Genomic DNA, 20,318 nt, shown 5'->3' on the forward strand with positions numbered 1-20,318 from the left:
ATCTGTAATGCTGTCCCGAAGATAACATAAGTGATTTTACATCAGTGCTTCATTAAAAACCTCTCTAGGGTATGTGGGACGTTAGCGTCCCACCTGGCCAACATCCAGTGAGATTGCAGAGTACCAAATTCAAATACAGAAATACTTATTATAAAATACCGTACAATTATTTGAGAACATCGCCCATTAGACAAATCATTACAAACAGTAATCAGCCAAGTAGAAGAGTTACACAAGTCAGAAATAGAGAGAGAATTAATCACTTACCTTTGATGATCTTCATATGTTTGCCATTCATTTATTCAATACATTTTCCTTTTGTTCGATAAAGTCTCTCTTTCTATCCAGAAACCTCCGTTTTTTTCTCGGTTTTCTTCAGTAATCCACAGGCTCAAACGCAGTCAAAACAGGCAGACCAAAAAAATCAAAATTGTATCCGTAGAGTTCATAGAAACATGTCAAACGATGCTTATATTCAATCCTCAGGCTGTTTTTAACCTAAATAATCGATAATATTTGAACCGGACAATAACGTTGCCAATATAAAAGGTAAACAAGAAAGGCACACTCTCGGTCACACGCATGAAAAGTCCACTCATTCAGACTGCTCTTACTCCCTCAATTTTCAGAATTACAAGCCTGAAACCATTTCTAAAGACTGTTGACATCTAGTGGAAGGCATATGAACTGCAATTTGAGTCCTAAGTCAATGGATACTGTAATGGCACTGAATAGAAAACTACAAAAAGAAGAAACTTCCTGAATGGATTTGTTTCCGGTTTTCGCCTGCCAAATCAGTTCTGTTATAATAATAATAATAATAATAATATATGCCATTTAGCAGACGCTTTTATCCAAAGCGACTTATTATACTCACAGACACTATTTTAACAGTTTTGGAAAGTTTTGTGTTTTCTATCCAAATCTACAAATTATATGCATATCCTATTTTCTGGGCCTGAGTAGAAGGCAGTTTAATTTGGGCACGCTTTTCATCCAAAATTCCAAATGCTGCCCCCTACCCCAGAGAAGTTAAGTAGTTAGTATTGAGGGTTATCATAAAACAAACTAACCAGGTGAAACTGAAAGCATTCTTGTTATGGTTTTGAATGAACATCCCTTCTTAACAGGACAGAAGCTTTTAAAGTAGAAGCTGATACTTGACCACCACATGAGCATGAGTTATGTAGACTGTGACAAACCGTTTACTGCATTGATCATTTTTGAACAGAGGGTTTGAAGGAAATAATCGTTTGGCACCAAAAACCAAACCTCATAAATAACCCTTCTGAATTTCTCAAAAACTAAAGCCTGCAGTGAATCTTAAAAACTTGACCACTGACTGAGCGTAAACAATGCGAGGGAGGGCAAGTATGCTACAAATGCCTCATCCAACCATGGCAAGCTTCCATCCATCTGCAGAAAAAAACACTGAAACAAAACATCTTCTCAAAGATTGCTGAATTTCTCAACATTATGTTCAGAATTCTGCTGTGGACCGAACAGAGGGACCCATTCATGTCTGCATAAAAGTCTGCAGTAACACCCATATGAACTACACAGACCAGAGACACTCAGCATGCCCAGACAGTGTTCAAGCACCACTCACATCCAACACTAACACTGATCTTTTGTAGCAGATAAACATGGGTGCCAAGTATGGATATGCATTCAGATGGATTTAGGTTGAAGGAATCTGAGGGATTCTCTTCTGTCAGAGGAAGACACGTGTGTGTCATCGATGACTGTCATTTGATTGTTCTGACCAAGCAACTGCTATTCCATTTCACATCATGGTTCCGTAGTTAGTTGTTTAAAAGTTGTAGTACAGCTTCTGTGAACTGACGCTAATGTAATATTATGTTGCACTCTGCATTTCATTCAACTTTTGGTTGGAGTGATAGTATTATCTTCCATATAGGCAAGGCTATAAGACTAAGCTACAGTAAGGAACTCACAGGTGCAGAAGTATACTAAGGACACAGAAGCCATTATGAAAGCTTTCTGGAAAGCCCCTATGGATGTGGAAGATTATGAAGGTAAAGTTTATGTCCCTAGACAGGATAATATCCAGCTATTTCAAACAGCTTCCTTGCCAAACTGCATCATTCTTCCCCCTCCAGAGAGAGAGAGAGAAGACTAGAGATCTATGTCTATTAGATTACAGGAAAATCGGAATCTAACCACATTAGATAGTGAGTGGCTGCTGCCTTCCAGGGATTCTATGGCAGAATAGAGAGGTGAAATTGAAGAGGTGGAAAGTTCAACCAACAGCCTCTGGTTGTTTTCACAATCAAACACTGCTGACATGAAATTGGATTATTAAACAATATATAAAAAAGCATATCCAAACACTCACATATCTGATCCCTTGGGCACCACCTTGGCTGGATACCTCTAAGAAAACCCTGTCTTACTCGCTCATCTTTCTCTCTTTTTCAACCTCTCTTCTGCCTGTCTCTCTCCCTCCCTCACTGTCACTCTCCACACAGTTGAAAACAGTCCAGACCCTCTTTACCCTCTTCATCACTCTCCTTCTCTTTCTCTACCCACTCCAACACACATTTGCAGTCCTTTCCTTGGGCCCCAGTACCTCTAAAACTATCCCAGACCCTCTGTACCCTCTCCTTTACTCACCACACACACACACACACACACACACACACATACACACACACACACACACACACACACACACACACACACACACACACACACACACACACACACACACACACACACACACACACACACACACACACACACACACACACACACACACACACACACACACACACACACACACACACACACACACACACACACACACACACACACACACACACACACACACACACACAGTACATCTAAACCAGTCCAGACAGTGCGGAGACTACTGTTACTAGGGCATCTGGATAGCTCTGGAAAACTACTCCAGATTTATTTACCATTAGCCATAATTGAAGGGTAAACCGAGCACTTTTCTCTGTTTATGTATCTTTGTCCTGACAAAGCTTGAAGCACTACCATTTCATTTGGCTAACTTTTACTGGGGGAGATAAATTAGATTTTTTTTGTTGTCTAATGTTCCCATACATTGTTGCCTATAGAGTTGAAACAGAGACACTATGTTAACTAATGAGAAAGATAATGCATGATGTAAAAAATAACACACACACACACAAACACACTTGCACACACACAAACACACTTGCACACACACGCACTAAGAAGAAGGAATACATCATTTCCCGATGACAGAGAAAGCTGGGAGGTGGTGTCCCTCTGAGCCCCCCAGAACTCAGACCAGCTCCGACATCAGAAAACTATGGGATAATGAAGAAAGGGACAAACTTCCCTCGAAAACTGGGAAGTGCTCCTTAAGCAGGAGAAGTTGATGCTTTTAAAGGGAAATTCAAAATAACCTGCGTGTGAACGGTCAGCCATGAGGCAAAAGTTACGACTTCGAGATTCCAAATTACACTTCAATATGTCAAATTCAGACGGTGATAAAATGTGTTTGAAGAGAGCTGCAGTTTAACTCCACAAAGTGTTCCGTTGGAGCAGGCTGAAGGGCGGCCTGACGGGTCTGCTAAGGAAATCAGCACCAGTAATGGCCAGATCCCCTGGGCTGGATTGGAGCTTTCTTTGAAACCACTGGCAATACCACCAAATACACTCTCTCTCCCTCTCTCTCCTTTCCACTCACACTAAATAATTTGCCCTGGTGGGTCTTGTCTTTTCTACAACTTCTCCAGCCTGGTCCCAGATCAGTATGTGCTTTAGCCAACATATCTAACTGTTGTTATAATGACAGATCTGTACTTATCTGGGACTAGGCTACAACTTCTCCTCTGCAAGTCAGAACCAGAACAGCCGCAGTAGCCTAATACGTGTAAGGCTAAGTAAGTGCCAACTTGTCTGTCTGCTGCCTTCTTGACACAGATCTCTCTTGATGAACAGTTTTTTAATCTCATCTGGATCACCTGGATGAATAACTCAAAAAGTGATAGCTTATCCTATCATTCTGCCACCCTTCTTTTCAATGGAAGGGAGCATGTCTATCAGAGAGTTCTCCGAGCAGTTAACCACTCAATCACTGTACTGCCTGAGGCCACAGAGCTGTACAACGCCTGTTATTGGCTCTGAGAGAATCACAATAAAAACGCACAACATCTCTATCTTCTCTCTACAGTAAAACAATGTGCTGGAATAAAAACGGACACTGAGAGAAAGTATCATTTCAACAAGCTGGTACTGTCTGGCTCTTTCTCCCCCCCCCCCTCTCTCCCTTTCTCCAGAGACGTATCATTATATAGTGAGTACTATTTGCTGGCGGTTGAAGTAATAACTACGTTCAGAATCCCTTATCATGCACAAATTTGCCCTTGCAGACACATCCCATCCATGCCATTTGTCACGTGGCGAAGCTCAATGGAAACCAGATCGACTAACAACACAATGAACGACTGTCAACGTCAGAAAAAGTTGTGTACACAACACATGGCAAAGAGAGAGAAACAGAGGGAAGATGGACAGAGATGCAGACAGAGAGAGAAAGAGAGGGAGAAAGGACAACAGACAGAGAATTGGGTGATGGTAAGGGGGACTTAGAGAAAACCGACGTTTAGTAAATGGAGACTTACAGCTCTGTATTTAGTGGCCACCTCATTCTTGTCCTTCCCGAGTTGTGTGTTCTGTTCCTCCAGCTCTTGGACCCTGGCTAGCAGACGGTCGCTCTGCTCTATAGCCCTCCTCAGCTCCTCTCTCTCCCTCATCCCTGCCTCCTGGGTCTGAGTCTGAGCTTGAGTACACTGCTGCAGCGACAGAGACCCAACCTGCAGCAATACACACACACACAGACAACGCTCCTTTAGCTGGCTGGCTGGCTCTCGCTGCTGTCTGGAGTCTGGACTGCTCCCCCATCCACACACACACACACACACACACACACACACACACACACACACACACACACACACACACACACACACACACACACACACACACACACACACACACACACACACACACACACACACACACACACACACACACACACACACACACACACACACACACACACTCTCTCTCTCTCTCCAGATGGGGCCTTCTCCTGGCCCACTCTCTTTAAAACAATATAAAATGTCCTCCTGTGGGCTGTGGCTGCTGCTCCCCTGCTGAACCAAAGACCTCTGGACTCAGAAAGGAAAGCAAATACCTCAATACTGCTGCTGCTGTCGTCGCAGTGTCATCTAACAGCTCTGATATTGACAGGTGAGAAAGAGGAGAGAGCTGGGCTTATGGAAACGTACACAGAGCTATAGTGTGCGGAGAGAGATAACATCTGTTGATGTTATCATACTTTAACATGTACGTGGAGGAGAATCCATCAGAATAGAGCACAGTAATTCTTAAATCGTAGCTAGATCCGTCAGACATTTACACGAACACCTGATTCTGTTGTCTGTCAATGAATCAATTGATATCGTCCCAGAGGGAATTTTACTGTAATTCTCTGGAAACCCTTCCAGACCATTCCATATATTGTCCTATACAATATCTCCCGCCGATCCTGTCACTGTAGGAGTTTCATCCTCACGTACAGTACAGTGCATTCCAGGAAGTGAGCTGTACCTGGCACGCAAGGGTCAGAGGTTAGAGGTCAGACAGCTGGTGAGCTGCTTAGTGGAGACAGATGGAGATGACAGAATGGTAATAATATCTTTACATGTTTACCAAGTACCAGCCCTTTCTTTGTCCATGCGTCTCTCTCATCAGCACCATACAGCCTCTGACCGTAACACATCCCCTACACCAGTCCATGGGTTTTCTTTAGCTAAACAGTCCTCTATCAAAGGTTGAGCCCCCTGACAAGTTATCACAAACAGACAATAACACTCTCAGTGGAATGCAGCCTGCCATGAGAAAATTAGGCCTGCTTCTCTAAATCAAATGTGTTTTCTTTCAAATACTTTAGGTGCACTTGATTGAGCTTGGCAACTTGCCCAGAACAACAGAGCCAATGGAATTGTCCCAAAAGTGCACATCAGGCCACCTGGCACACCAGACAATTAAGCTAAATCAAGTTATTGAAAGAAAACAAATAGTATTTTGACCTGCAGGTCTGAGTCCCTGGAACGTTTCAAAGGGAATCGAGGTGAATCGGAGGGAACAACCAGAGGTTTAGGAACTAGCTCTCTCAGTCCAGTGTATAGTCAGCTCAAGTGCCCTCTCCGCTAGAGAGTCTTAGAGCCAACCGAAGTACAGTGGCAGAGAAGGCGTAGTGCGGTCACCAGGTTCGCCGTCTCATTCATCTGCACTGCTCAGGGAAGGGAAATGCCACTCTTGGAGGACGGTAAATGCATGCAGGCTTTTGTTCAAGTACAACGCTAATACATGTGATTTAAAGTCATCTGATATACTGTCAAACTAAAGGCTAGATGGGTTATTTGAATCAGGTGTGCTGGGTGCACACACTGCAGCCCACTGTTTAAAGTGCATATTGGCGCAGTGGTCTAAGGCACTGCATTTCAGTGCAAGAGGCGTCACTACAGCCCCTGGTTTGAATCACATCCGGTTGTAATTGGGAGTACCATAGGGCAGCGCACAACTGGCCCAGCATTGTCCGGGTTTGTCCGGTGTAGGCCGTCATTGTCAATAAGAATTTGTTTCTTAACTGACTTGCCTAGTTAAATAAAAAATGTATTGTACTGGTGACTGAACCAGCCTAAAACTGTGTTTAAAAAAGTAGTGCACTAGGGAATAGGGTGCCACTTGGGATGTACATCATGCCTGATATTGTATTTGTGTGATAAACTAAGCCAGACGATCAATGCGTTCTCGTGCATACTTGATCTCTGGAACACAACTTCATATGAAGGTACAGAAACGTCCATATTTGAAGTATTCTACATGGCACTGAAGTGCACTTGGCATCTAACCTTGGCCTACATGCTGTCCAGAACAATGAGAAGTCTCGCAGCAATCATTTAGACTTTTACTGTGCACCAGGGCAAATCAATCTTCTCTTATTTTCTCTCTTTAGCTAACAAGAATCTACAAGCAATTCTGGCTCGAGTACAAAAGCGTAAATTTGTAGTTTCCTTGTGTGGAAAAACAGATGTGAACAAATTTTCCACAGCTCGATCTAAAGAAGTTAGAAAAGGAAAGCTGTGTAAAACACACACACACACACACACACACACACACACACACACACACACACACACACACACACACACACACACACACACACACACACACACACACACACACACACACACACACACACACACACACACACACACACACACACACACACAGAGCAATAGAAAACCTGTCGCAGCTTGAGCCAAGGTATCTGTGTCACTGGAAAAGAGCTGTCATTAGCCCAACTCTAACCCTAACCTCAACAAAGGGTTTACCTCTTCAAACTCATGTACAGTTAGTCAACTAACAATGACAGGGAAACATTAAGTGTCTGTGGGCATTTGCCTTGTTGTCCAAATATGTTTTAAGATGTGTGTTTTTAACCAACATTGAGGATATACACACTGAGACACACCTGAACTTCCCTCGGCTACAGTCAGGTGAATAGACTGTATTTTACTTGTCAGGGCTGGATTTATCGTCGCACTTAACATCATTCTGCACATTAGCTCCATAGCCCTCAGTATTGCTAAGCACGGGGAAGATATTTAAAGTGATACATCAATGGTTCACCTTTCACATAATCACAGTGCTAAGCTATATAAGCATTGGGTATTGTCTGTGTGAATAAGGCAGCTAACCCTGATGAACCTCTGTCTTTGTTAATGTACATCCCCTCCTGCTTGATGAATGGGACTTATTGTGGAGCAGAGCGTTTGTGTTTTGACTTGAGCAGGGAGGATGTTTTGTCCAATCAGAAAATGTCGAAACACATATACAGGAGCATGCATTCACACACATATGTACACATAGGCACGCAGGCACACACATATGTACACATAGGCACGCAGGCACACACACCTGCATTTATGCGATTCGTGCACATTGTTATTTTTCAGTGAACTGATCTCTCCATTTGATCTAGATCTGTAAATAGGCCTAACAAAGAAAGAGAAAGGGAGAATCCAGAAGATACCTTTATTTTTCTCTCCCTCTCTGAACTTCACATTCGCTTTTTTCAAGGACAGAGTGGCAGATCCCCAAGTAAAGTCCCTCTTATTAACACCGTTTCTGCACTGTTAGTCATTTTATCAGTAACTTATTGTACCAATCAACAGTATGATAAAAGTGTTTGGCCAGTAGCCAAAAGGTTGCTGGTTCAAATCCCAGAGCTGGCAAGGTGGGAAAATCTGCTGTTCTGCTCTTGAGCAAGGCAGTTGACTGCTCCCCGGACGTGGATTAAGGCAGCCCCCTGCACCTCTCTGATTCAGGGAGGTTGGGTTAAATGCGGAAGACACATTTCGGTTGAATGCATTGTTGTCCAACTGTAGGAACAATTCTAGTACTGGGAAACCAATGATATCTCAACTCCAAGATACTGCAAAGCCCTTAAATGCCTGGAATGTGCAGTACTTTCACTGCATTGACCTGAGGGTATCTGTACTGTACCACCCACTGGTTTCTCATCAGTCTGTGTAAAATAATACTAAGCCCTACAATCTTAATCTACACGGTTTCACTTCATAATAAGAAGGTTGTGATGATTTTAAGCAAGAACTATTAACATAACTCTGACCCACTACAACACATATAAAGCTAGGCTATTTCCTTAAACACACACAGTACTACTCTAAACAATACCAGGTGGTTGAACTGCAGCCCAGCCCAATCTGAAGCAGATTGGTCTGGCCTCTACCTGAACTCCAGTAGGTCCAGGTCATGGAGGTAAGCACACAGACTCTTTGATCACCCGACCACTACACATGCAGGCCCACATCTACAGGTGCTGCGTTTGATCTCTGGGTGCATGTACTGCTATTGGATTGCAATTAGATCAATGCCATGATTGTTTTCATATGATTCGATTTCATAAGCCAAGACCCGAGAGAGAATATCTTCAGTACAGCTGTTTTGGGATGCTGAGGAATTCCAACACAGAAACATAGAGCGACAGCAGTCAAACTAGAGCTCCTGGTGATTTAATAATATGCCGCGTTCATGAAACACACCCATTATCATCTGGAAAATCAAAACACTGTGAAAGAACTCTACCTTTCAATTAGTTTATTTCATTACAAGGTGTCTGGTATGTGTACACTATACCATACCTGACCCATACACACTGTGCTGTAATGTCTTGACCCATAATAAACAATATTATCAAGGTGCTAAAATCACACTGGTTTTGATGACTTCAAAAGCTGTGTGTGTGTGTGTGTGTGAGAGAGAGAGAGAGAGAGAGAGAGAGAGAGAGAGAGAGAGAGAGAGAGAGAGAGAGAGAGAGAGAGAGAGAGAGAGAGAGAGAGAGAGAGAGAGAGAGAGAGAGAGAGAGAGAGAGAGAGAGAGAGAGAGAGAGAGAGAGAGAGAGAGAGATCCCACATGGTCTGCAATGGAGAGAGACAGGCTGATGTCACAGGCTCGTTGATCATACAGAGATATCATCCATCTCAGATCTGACTCACACACTGCTGTACCATCCAATCTGAAGTACCACTCACTCAGTATAAACACGCAAGCCTGACGGACATCTCTAGTATATTACATATTTCAGAGAACTTTGAGACCAATATTGATTTTCAACAATTCAACCAAACTATCCCCTGAAAATGCTTCCTGTTTCCTCAACACAAGACACCATGTCTTCTGTCTGGCTGATTGACAGTCTGTTTGCATTCCTTTGCTGCATCGGTGTGAGTCTCTCCAGACAGACAACATTATCACTGCCTGTCAAAGCCATAAACACTCTCTCAAGGTTAACTAACCACTAGGGAAGACTGTTACTCTTCCCTGCTGAAGAGGCAGCAAGTAAAACAACAAATTCCTCCTCTCATTCAGTCACTGATGTATAAGTTCACTCACTCCCTCCCCCTGCAGGAAGAGGAGAGATCAACACTAGACCCCCTAACTCAGGGGGTAGGCCTCCTGCAGAACAGAGGAGGGGCTGTAACCAATTTAACAAGCAGAGAGAGAGAGAGAGAGAGAGAGAGAGAGAGAGAGAGAGAGAGAGAGAGAGAGAGAGAGAGAGAAACAGAACCAGACACAGAGAAGTGGATCCAAAGAGAAGGAGGAGAGGTGGTTCTTACGTGTGCCAGTGGCTTGCTGTGGATGGCGATGATGGGTTTGTACTGACGGAAGTCTGTCTGGATGACACACACTCTCTTCTCCATCCTCACATCTCTGTCTGGGAGCTACACCCCATCCTGTCTTCACCCACCGGCCTCTGGGGAGCAAGTGTGTGTGCTCGCCGGTGCTCTGGGGAGTGTGTGTGTGTGTGTATGTGTGCTCACTGCAGCCCTGCTACCTGACCCTGAGAAGAACAGATCTGTCTGGAGAAAGGGAGGAAGGGGGAGGGAGAGAGAGAGGAGGGATCTGACATGCAAAAAGAAAACAGAAACGAGCTTCAACATTCCCCCCAAACACCTCCCTCCCTCTCCTCCCCTTCTCCTCCCTCCACACCCTCTTTAAAGCTCCACCACCCACTGACAGGGGCACAACACACAGAGACCGTCTGCCCCCACCTCCCCTCCCCGGAGGAAAGCTCTATGTTAACCCCCGATACACTGCACCACTAAGGTGAAAATTCACAGAAAGGGGATTCAGTGAGCCTGAACCTGCTAAAAAGATAGAACATTCTTTATTTGTTTGCTTCTATTCAGTGTACCGTGTCAGTGTAATTAGTCAAAAGGTAATGACAGCAATGTTTTCTGTAACAGAGCTCACTACTTTGAGTAGTCTGTAATTCTGAGCAAAGTACTCAGTGCAGCCAAACTGAAAATGCTGAGGCAGAATTCCCTTAATCCTCCGTGCAATCTAAATACCTGCGGATTTTCATTATAATCAAACCAAACACTGACAGAAAAACATGTTTTATTATAGCTTTACTGATCAAACACACAGGAAATATTGTACATGTATTATAAAAGTAAAAAATTGTCACAGCAAGAAATAATTATCAGAACAATTCTTGTTCTGCAAAATATGTGTATTTAGCCTCAATATAAGATATACATTAATAATGTTTGCTTGCAGCCGGTTGAGTTGCCCAATTAGAGTAAACACATTTTGTATTGGAATTTGCAGACCTTTTTAACTCATCTAAAAAATTATACATTAATTTACATTATGTCTGCTTCATTTACTTATAATGGAAGTTAGGCCTAGTTAAATGAGGACTGATATCAAATATTAATAAAATATGAACATTTGCGTCAAAATATGAATACCAGTAAAATTACATCTACAGAATATTGTGAAACATATTGAAGATAACAGGCAGACAGTAGATAATGATATTAATTTAAAATATTTTTTATTTGCACAGACAAAAAATTCCCATAATAATACTGTTCTGTTGTCCATTATCACTAACAATGACTTAATAGCATTCCTTTAATGGGTACCTCAACTGCTTGGTAAAGCATATTTTTCAAGAGTTCTTAAATGTCTAAAACAACAACATAGTAGTAATTTACAACAACATTTCACAACCTTGTCATTTCCCATTTTATACACAATTAGTAAAACAATGTGTGGTAAATTAGGTTTGGGTTTTGCTCACATTCACTTCCTGGTTTTCAACCATCAATGAATGGGTGTTACAGAATATATAGGAGTCTGATAATGAAAACCACATGATCCTTTTACTAAATGGCATTGGTTGAGATGGTAAAATATGCCAAACAAAATGAATGTTTCATTTCATTTAAAATTGGTTGTCAAAATTAGTTGAGCTGCCTGTTGAAGGGTTAACGTTTATTACTTGAAAGCTACTCTAAAGCGTTACCAACATCCATCGGTATTTCCCCACATTCATCCGATCTGTCTGTAGTCATTAAATTCTCTCTATACAAACACTTCCTACAGTACCTGACATAACCTGTCCTTTCCAGGTTAAGCTCTTTAGAACTCACATCTGACAGGACTTTTCTCCTGCAGACAACATCCCAACATCTCTACAGGCAGGGAAAGAGATAGGGATGCCGTGCGTGACATTACATGTTTACTTCGTAGGTGGAAGAAATGACAGGGGGGATGATTGGTTTGTTTCATCTTGGGGCATGCAGAGGACAGGTCATTTCACTTTTTAATCACCATGACAGTCGAAGATATTAATTTCACCGCATTATCTGACAAAGAAGATCGCATGACAGTACATTTCAGAGTTTTCCACAGGCACCAGGTTGAAGCAGATGGAGTTGAAGAATTTGACCTCGGTGGGGAGTACCACTCAAGTTCAGTTTACTGTACCATTTTACCTGGATGACTTTGTTAAAAAATCAAGGCTTTTTCTGCACAAGGTCAAACTGTACCAACATTCCTGTTATGAAAACCTCTGAGACACCATTCAATCAAGCCCACAGTTTGGTATTTGCTGTAAGCTGTAGCTGTTTTCCCATAAAGGTGAAAAAAAAGGAGTAACACCAGTTTGTTTTTTACCTTTATTTAATAAATGTACTAAATCCATCTCCCAGTCTCCTAAGTCTCTTCACCTTAGGCCTCTCAACCCTAGCCTCTGTGATAGAGCCAGTGAGATGCCAGTGGAATAATTGTTCCTCCTCCAAGGCTCTTGTACGGCTTATCATCAAGGTTGTGTTCTGGCCCGGGGCCACATCTCAGTGAATGGGGTTTTTGTTTGGCGTGAAACACATTAAATGATAACAGCAGGGGCTGTGTGTGTGTATTATAGTCTCTTTTGGGACACTGTCATAGTGGGGGGGGGGGGGGGGGGTTGGGGGTCAGGAGGAGGAATGATAAAAGACATCTCACAGCTCTGGTAAAACTTGGGCAGCAGGTAGCCTAGTGGTTAGGGCATTGGACCAGTAACCGAAAGGTTGCTGGATCGAATCCTCAAGCTTGACAAGGTAAAAATCTGTCGTTCAGCCCCTGAACAAAGCAATTTAACCCACTGTTCCCTGGTAGGCTGTCATTGTAAAAAAAAGTTATTTACTGACTTGCCTAGTTAAATGAAGGTAAAATAAAAAACACAAACATGTAAAAACAATTATTTGTCTGCAAAAGAGGGGGGTGGATGTTTCACTCTGCATACATGTTCATGAGACAATTACAACTGATATGTGATATGTTTGTCAATACAGTTCGAGTAATCAAATCAGCGTGCTTCGAGTCCCAAAAACTGCCGAGGAATCACCTGCAGGTCTTCAGGAGAGACACAGCTAATAAAGAAAGTCTTGGATGGTTTGATCCATGGTCATAATGCACCACATTGATTATCCTCATAGGAAGATGCTATCAAACCACCTTATATGAAGCAGAGCCCTAATGACAGGCTTTTACCCGGTAATTGCTATAATCTTACTGCCTAGTATGTGGGTGTAATGATAGGGCCCAAAGCACGGTGCACTGTGTGATGCCATCTCTACTGCCCCAGTTAAAAGTTGCTCGTAGGCACAGATCTAGGATCAGCCTACCTTCCTTAGATCCAAACCTTTTTGGGAGTGAAAATCTAAAACTGACCTAGGATAAATTTCTAAGGGGAAACTTGGACCTGCTCTATCGTGCTCTAGCATGATCATAGCATCAGGTCTGCGGGTGCATGACACACATTTTTGGAATCTGATTAATTGTGGGTTGGTGCCGTGGTAACATCTTGCCTCATACTATACTGTCACCCAGTACATCCTTCAAATAAATCATAACTCTGGCAGAGAAGGGGCCCCCTCGTTTCAGTGTCATCATCCCATCTACGTATACCTTATGACATTTCACATATGTTGTGGTCTGAATCACAAGAGTATTGAGGGGATCCGCATTGCAGTTTATTAGACTAAGTGGTTGTGGTTAGGTGACAGATTTTAAGCCATGAATGAATGAAAAGCGAGGAGAAAAAAAAACACACCAAGATGCACTGAGAGGATTTGAAAGCAGGCTTACTAAAATACATGGTCATCACATGAGTACCAATCTGTAAGCACACATACTGCCCCAAAGCCTCACCACTGAACTGCATGATGAGTTATAGTATGTTAACATTGTGTCAGCTATAATTTGTGACTGACATTTTCTTCAGGATTCTACAGTACCAGCACAAAAACTGTTTCTAATTTACAGTATGTGCTAGCTGTGGTTAACCCTGAGGTCTGAAAGAGAATCATGCATCACGAAACATTTGTTATTTCATGTCTAGATGATTAAATACCTTACTACTGGCTTCTCGTTAACGTCATAGTTCCCGCTTGCACCATCTCCATAAATCACGTAAGGGCGGTCTGGTGTTAAGGTGCCGGGATATACTACAGTATATACATGCTTTATTAATCCGTGGAGGAGCTCATAACAAGAGAAGACCCGAGATGGTGGGGACTGTAGTTCATGTTCCAGGGGTGTGCATGTATAAGATCATACAGTAGGATCTTATACAAGTCACAAGATCTAATCCTTTTTAAAAGGAAAGTAAAAGAGAGCCACTCCAGGTCCATGTGAGACACTCCAGAATATTGTGCCCCAACAATTAATGAAATATATGATAGCCTACTGTTCAATATTGCAAGTCTTTGCTAGGTAAAGCCCTGCCTTATCTCAGTTCACTGGTCACCATAGCAGCACCCACCCGTAGCACACATTCCAGCAGGTATATTGCACTGGTCATCCCCAAAGTCAAAACTTACTTTGGCCACCTTTCCTTCCAGTTCTCTACTGGCAATGACTCAAACAAATTGCAAAAAAAAATCTTATATCTCCCTCTCTAACTTTAAGCATCTGCTGTCTGAGCAGCTAACCGATCACTGTACCTGTACACAGCCAATCTGTAAATAGCACACCCAACTACCTCATCCCCATATTATTACTTACCCTCTTGCACCCCAGTATCTCTACTTGCACATCCATCACTCCCGTATTAATGCTAAATTGTAACTATTTTCACCTCTATGGCCTATTTATTGCCTACCTCCCTACATTTGCACACACTGTACATAGATTTTCATATTTTCTTTTGTGTTATTGACTGTATGTTTGTGTAACTGTGTTGTCGTCTTTGTCGCACTGCTTTGCTTTATCTTGGCCAGGTCGCAGTTGTAAATGAGAACTTGTTCAACTTGCCTACCCGGTTAAATAAAAGGTGAAATATTTATTTATTTAAAAAATTGTAATTTATCAATATCAGTTGATGAGAATTTAGAATGAAACAATAAGCATTTATGGCTTTTCTAAGCCCATTTTAGCTTGTTCCCACAGTGTGACAGTCTCTGAACCTTTTTGTTGTTGATGATTTGACATACTGTCTCAAACTCATTCCACACAAGGCTTAGTCTCTGCATGATTTTGCTCCTCCCTGTTTGTTTGTATTAACCTTTATTTAACTAGGCAAGTCAGTTAAGAACAAATTCTTATTTTACAATGACGGCCTACCCTGGTCAAACACACACGCTGGGCCAATTGTGCGCCGCCCGGGATCGAACCAAGGTCTGTTGTGATGCCTCTAGCACTGAAATGCAGTGCCTTAGACCGCTGTGCCACTTGGGAGCCCTTGTACTTGTTTGATGAATTAAGGTAACTGATTAGCAAGTAAATCTCCTCACCTGGTTGTCTAAGTCTTAATTAAAAGAAAAAAACTAAAAACCAGCAGACACTAGGCCCTCCAAGGAATGAGTTTGACACCCCTAAACTAGACATTTCAGTCAAGTCAAGCTGCTTACTGGGCTATGAGGCATTCAGATCCTGCACTCTAGTGGTCAATCTGTAGTCAGGTACATTCTAGATGTTCTCCATTGTAGATGCACTGTAGCGAGGCACAAACAACTTGTTTAAATTTGAGCTTATTCCATTTATTATTGTAACAAAGTTGTAGAGTGGATTGCACCAGCAAATGATGCACAATACTATTCAATAGTATAACCTCAACTCTGCACTTTAATACTATCATAACACATCGCATAAGTCCATCTATGAACTCAAACGTGAGATGTGCATACTACATAATATATATTAGTAAAGATCGTACTAATTACAAGGTACTGAAGGTGGCTGGCTATTCTCCTCGATATACAACAATGTTCTTGTCAGTCTCGTGAATCTTGACCTCGTAGAGAAGATTGGCTGGTAGCTGCTTGACCATGTTGTCCCAGATATATACAGCCACGTTTTCTGTTGTGCTGTACAGCAGACAAAAAAAAACAAAAAAAACTTTCAACCATGGAAACTCTGAATCACGTGCTCCGAACTGAAAATCCACCCGTTACTCATAAACATAAGGCTACGGTCCAGTAGAGGAGCACACACCTGACAACATTAGCAAAGTAGGGGACGTCCTTATCCAGGTTTTTATGGTCCAACGGAATCATGATGACTTCCTGTATCATAATTATACATGAGTTTGTAAAAAACACACTAATTAATTAATGCACATTTTCCTTATTCTCTAAAATGTGCTATAAATGTGAAATGAATGAAGAAATTAATAGTCTAGCAGCCTACGCTATCAAAGCATAGCCTTCGCTTCAAATCAAAAAAGGAAAGTCCAGGATTGGATTGGAAGAAAGGGAGGGTCTCACCTCAATGTGTTGCTTCAGATCTGTAATGTTCATCACCATGCCTGTGTGACGATCGATCTGGAGATGGACAAAGAGAAGCTCTGTGACGGTCTGTGTGTCTCCAACATCCATTACCAAGGAGGCAGACTGCTTTCATATCACGAGAGTGTCTCGTGATTTACTGGTGTGTTTCTGCCACTAGCAATTATGAGAATGTTTTGTAAGTCGTGTTTTTATGAATATGTTACGACGCAAAGTCTCAGGTGGGACTTACCTTTCCCCGTACCGTCACCTCTACTACAAAAATACAAACACAACAGAGCCGTAGATAAACATTGGGTTAGACCCAGTTTGAAGTTATGGAACAGGACAGCTATGTAACCTATAGGCCAACTGTGAATCTGACAATAACTGACAACAGAATTGGTCCTACGTGCATGGTTTGGATGAGACCTTGACCAATGACTGACCTTTATAGTTGTGTCCATGGCCATTGGGATTGTTGCACTTCCCAAATATCCTCTTGTTTACCTCATCACTCAACGTCGGGCTGGAGAGACAACACAATACACGAGGTTTCAATTCAACAAATATATAACAAAAACCTTTAACAATTTAAAGAAGTTGATGGCTTCGCTGTCTCTACAATAGAACTACAGATCCCATGATCTTCCGGGATTGACGCAACAGTTTCGTTTCGTGGCGTTAAAACTCTCCCTTCTATCAAATATAACGTCTCACTGGAAACACAATCATACCAAATTGCTTTCCATCTTGCACTCCTCTCGCAGCCTCTGCAACAGTTTCTAGATGGCAACCCTGCATTAAGCTGCCTATTGCGTCGTCGTTTACAACAACAAAAAGATAGAAATGGATTGCACTGGTACCTGTGCAATCGATGGCACGCGCTGAAACTCTGGACTCGTGTGATGTATCCAATGCGCTCTGCTACTTCGTTTCTTGAATCGGCTTGTGCCATTGCAATGACAGATGAACAGAAGTAAACAATGTAATTAATAGTCGTCGCAGATGCCGTTAAATAGGTTATGCTGGGCGTGTGGAGAATCGAGTCCACGCCCCCTAGACTTTTCAGGTCATTCAACGCTCAGCGACAATAGAGTACCACGGTATGAGTTATACTACCCATAAAACCTAGCAGTCAAACAGGGAAATGGTTCCAATAGGTTTTCCTTCATACATTCTTCCCATAGGCATTTTTTATAAAAAATATAAAAACATTTTTTTAAACAAACTAAGAGCGGTGTTTCGTGTAGGCTTACCCTGGCGTGACATGTTGATAACCGTGTAAATCTCTAGGCCAAGGAGACAATACAAGAATGTCAATATATTCGCCTGTATTTACCCGCAAAAAAATTCCAGCCATTACCGAGAGGCCATCTTCCTTAATTAAGCGGCCACCAACCTCCTGTGCACAATACCTGTTAGCAAAGGTGTCAGCTAGAGATGACGTGCAGGAGCTTGCAGGGATTTGTAGTCTTGTATGATGCCAATTAGCGTTTTCGAATCCGAGTGTAAATACAGCCGACTATATTGATCAAAGTCACCATATCCGAGAGAGATTTACATGGTTATCAAAACGTCAAGTCAGGGTAAGTCTACCCGAAACACAGCCCTTATTAAGTGTTTCTAAAAATTCCTTATGGGAACAATTAATGGTGTAAACCCCATTGGAACTACTCTGTTCGACGCTAGGTTTTATGAGTATTATGACACCTCCACTGGGGGGGGGCTCTAAACCAACTAATATTTTGCATGCAGCACAAACCATGACATCACTTTGTATGGTAATGAGATAACCTTCAAAATAAAAGCCCACCTTTCAAAACATTGAAGTGTGGATAACGCATAACACCCGAAGTCCCTCCGACTCACACGGAGGAAGACATTGTAATGAACTTGTCAAACACATGCTCATCTGCCTTAGGTAAGGGACTGTCATTTGTCCCAACGGCACAGGGCAATGACTGTAATACCGTTATAGACTTCCAAAGTTTTTCTGCAGCTTGAGATTGACTGAATTATTTGGTAATGGGGTTTGCTCCCTATGCACCTGCCAATGTAAATACATTGAATGAGACAAGTAACCAGACAGGACAGAGAGTTAATGCTCTTCCCATTGATAACCAGAATGACAATGCACTTGACTCTCGCTCGGAGGACATGATACGGGGGAAAATACATATTTTAAGAGAAAAAGCACACGTATACCTCCCAAAAGAAATACCTCTATTGTAAAATACTGTCACCTAGTTGAGAAAGATGCACATAATCTCCTGGCTAAGAAACAAGAACACAAGGTATTCAGCAATCTGTCGAAAGCAGAGAAAGTATCCCTTATGGAACTCAAGAATAACTCCACTATCATTATAAAACCTGCCAACAAAGGAAGTGCAATAGTGATGTAAAATGCTGCAGACTATGGAAAGAAAATTCTCAGAGATTATTCATTTTGCAAAGACTCCCTGGGGATCCTACTAATCAATTCAAGTCTCTGATCCATGATGAACTGTTTTAAGTTTTTGAATGAAGAGGAAATTACAAAGACAGAATATTGCATATATGAAAGTTGACTGCCCAACCACACCTGTCATTTACACTCTCCCCGAAATTAAAAAGACGCCAGCTATACCAGGCTGGCCTATTGTGAGTAGCAACTGATCTCTGACAGAGAACATTTCAACCTTTGTAGACCATTTTGTGAAGCCCTGGGTGAGCTCTCTCCCCACGTACACCAGAGACCCTTGGTTTTATCTCCTCAAACAACAACATTTGTTGTTGTTGTTGTACTTTTGATGTTACCATCCTATATTCTACCTCAATGAACATCCCTTAATGCTCTACCCAGTACCAATTGTATTGTGGACTGGCTGAACTGGTACTAACCTCCAATAATTTTCTCATGACACAGGACTGAAGGTATGACACAGGACTGATGGTAGCGCTCACCTTGTCTTCTCCGGACAAGCTTTTTTCCAAACAATCGGAAAGAGGATTCATCAGAGAAAATGACTTTACCCCAGTCCTCAGCAGTCCAGTCCTCAGCAGTCCAGTCCTCAGCAGTCCAATCCCTGTACCTTTTGCAGAATATCAGTCTGTCCCTGATGTTTTTCCTGGAGAGAAGTGGCTTCTTTGCTGGCCTTTTGACACCAGGCCATCCTCCAAAAGTCTTTGCCTCACTGTGCGTGCAGATGCACTCACACCTGCCTGCTGCCATTCCTGAGCAAGCTCTGTACTGGTGGTGCCCTGATCCTGCAGCTGAATCAACTGTAAGAGTCTGTCCTGGCGCTTGCTGGACTTTCTTGGGTGCCCTGAAGCCTTCTTCACAACAATTGAACAGCTCTCCTTGAAGTTCTTGATGATCCGATAAATGGTTGAATTAGGTGCAATCTTACTGGCAGCATTATCCTTGCCTATGAAGCCCTTTTTGTGTAAAGCAATGACGACGGCACATGTTTCCTTGCAGGTAACCATGGCTGACAGAGGACGAACAATGATTCCAAGAACCACCCCCTTTTTGAAGCATCCAGTCTGTTATTCAAACTCAATCAGCATGAGTGATCTCCAGTCTTGTCAACACTCACACCTGTGTTAACGAAAGAATCACTGACGTGATGTCAGTTGGTCCTTTTGTGGCAGGGCTGAAATGCAGTGGAAATG

General features: G+C 42.3%; 2 protein-coding genes across 3 annotated transcripts in view; both read right to left on the reverse strand.

The window, feature by feature from the left end:
* LOC124040122 (myosin-16-like) overlaps positions 1–10,434 on the reverse strand; it is a 50,164-nt gene extending 39,730 nt beyond the window's left edge. Inside the window, exons 1-2 of one of the 2 annotated variants that reach the window (XM_046356984.1) lie at positions 10,236–10,434; positions 4,647–4,838 (exon numbers count right to left, since the gene is read on the reverse strand). In XM_046356984.1, the coding sequence (XP_046212940.1) occupies positions 4,647–4,838; positions 10,236–10,319 (276 nt within the window). In that variant the 5' untranslated portion in view covers positions 10,320–10,434. The remainder of the gene's footprint in view (positions 1–4,646; positions 4,839–10,235) is intronic. The other variant, XM_046356986.1, reaches the window with a different exon arrangement.
* Positions 10,435–15,913: 5,479 nt separating this feature from the next.
* Positions 15,914–18,382, reverse strand: pts (6-pyruvoyltetrahydropterin synthase). The gene is made up of 7 exons (XM_046355232.1): positions 17,921–18,382; positions 17,528–17,609; positions 17,111–17,190; positions 16,915–16,937; positions 16,662–16,718; positions 16,390–16,460; positions 15,914–16,262 (listed from the first exon to the last, which is right to left on the reverse strand). Exons 1-7 carry the CDS (start codon positions 17,931–17,933, stop codon positions 16,139–16,141), a joined length of 450 nt encoding a protein of 149 aa, XP_046211188.1. The 5' UTR covers positions 17,934–18,382; the 3' UTR covers positions 15,914–16,138.
* Positions 18,383–20,318: the final 1,936 nt, after the last annotated feature.

The sequence above is a fragment of the Oncorhynchus gorbuscha genome, linkage group LG07, assembly GCF_021184085.1.
Source record: "Oncorhynchus gorbuscha isolate QuinsamMale2020 ecotype Even-year linkage group LG07, OgorEven_v1.0, whole genome shotgun sequence".
Classification (NCBI taxonomy): Eukaryota; Metazoa; Chordata; class Actinopteri; order Salmoniformes; family Salmonidae; genus Oncorhynchus; species Oncorhynchus gorbuscha.

What these genes read in the sequence shown, in the direction of transcription:
- pts (XM_046355232.1), bottom strand. An exon ending in ATCTGAAGCAACACATTGAG is followed by an intron (nt 16,461 to 16,661) that starts GTGAGACCCTCC and finishes ATTATGATACAG; the next exon opens with GAAGTCATCATGATTCCGTT. An exon ending in TACTTTGCTAATGTTGTCAG is followed by an intron (nt 16,263 to 16,389) that starts GTGTGTGCTCCT and finishes TCTGCTGTACAG; the next exon opens with CACAACAGAAAACGTGGCTG.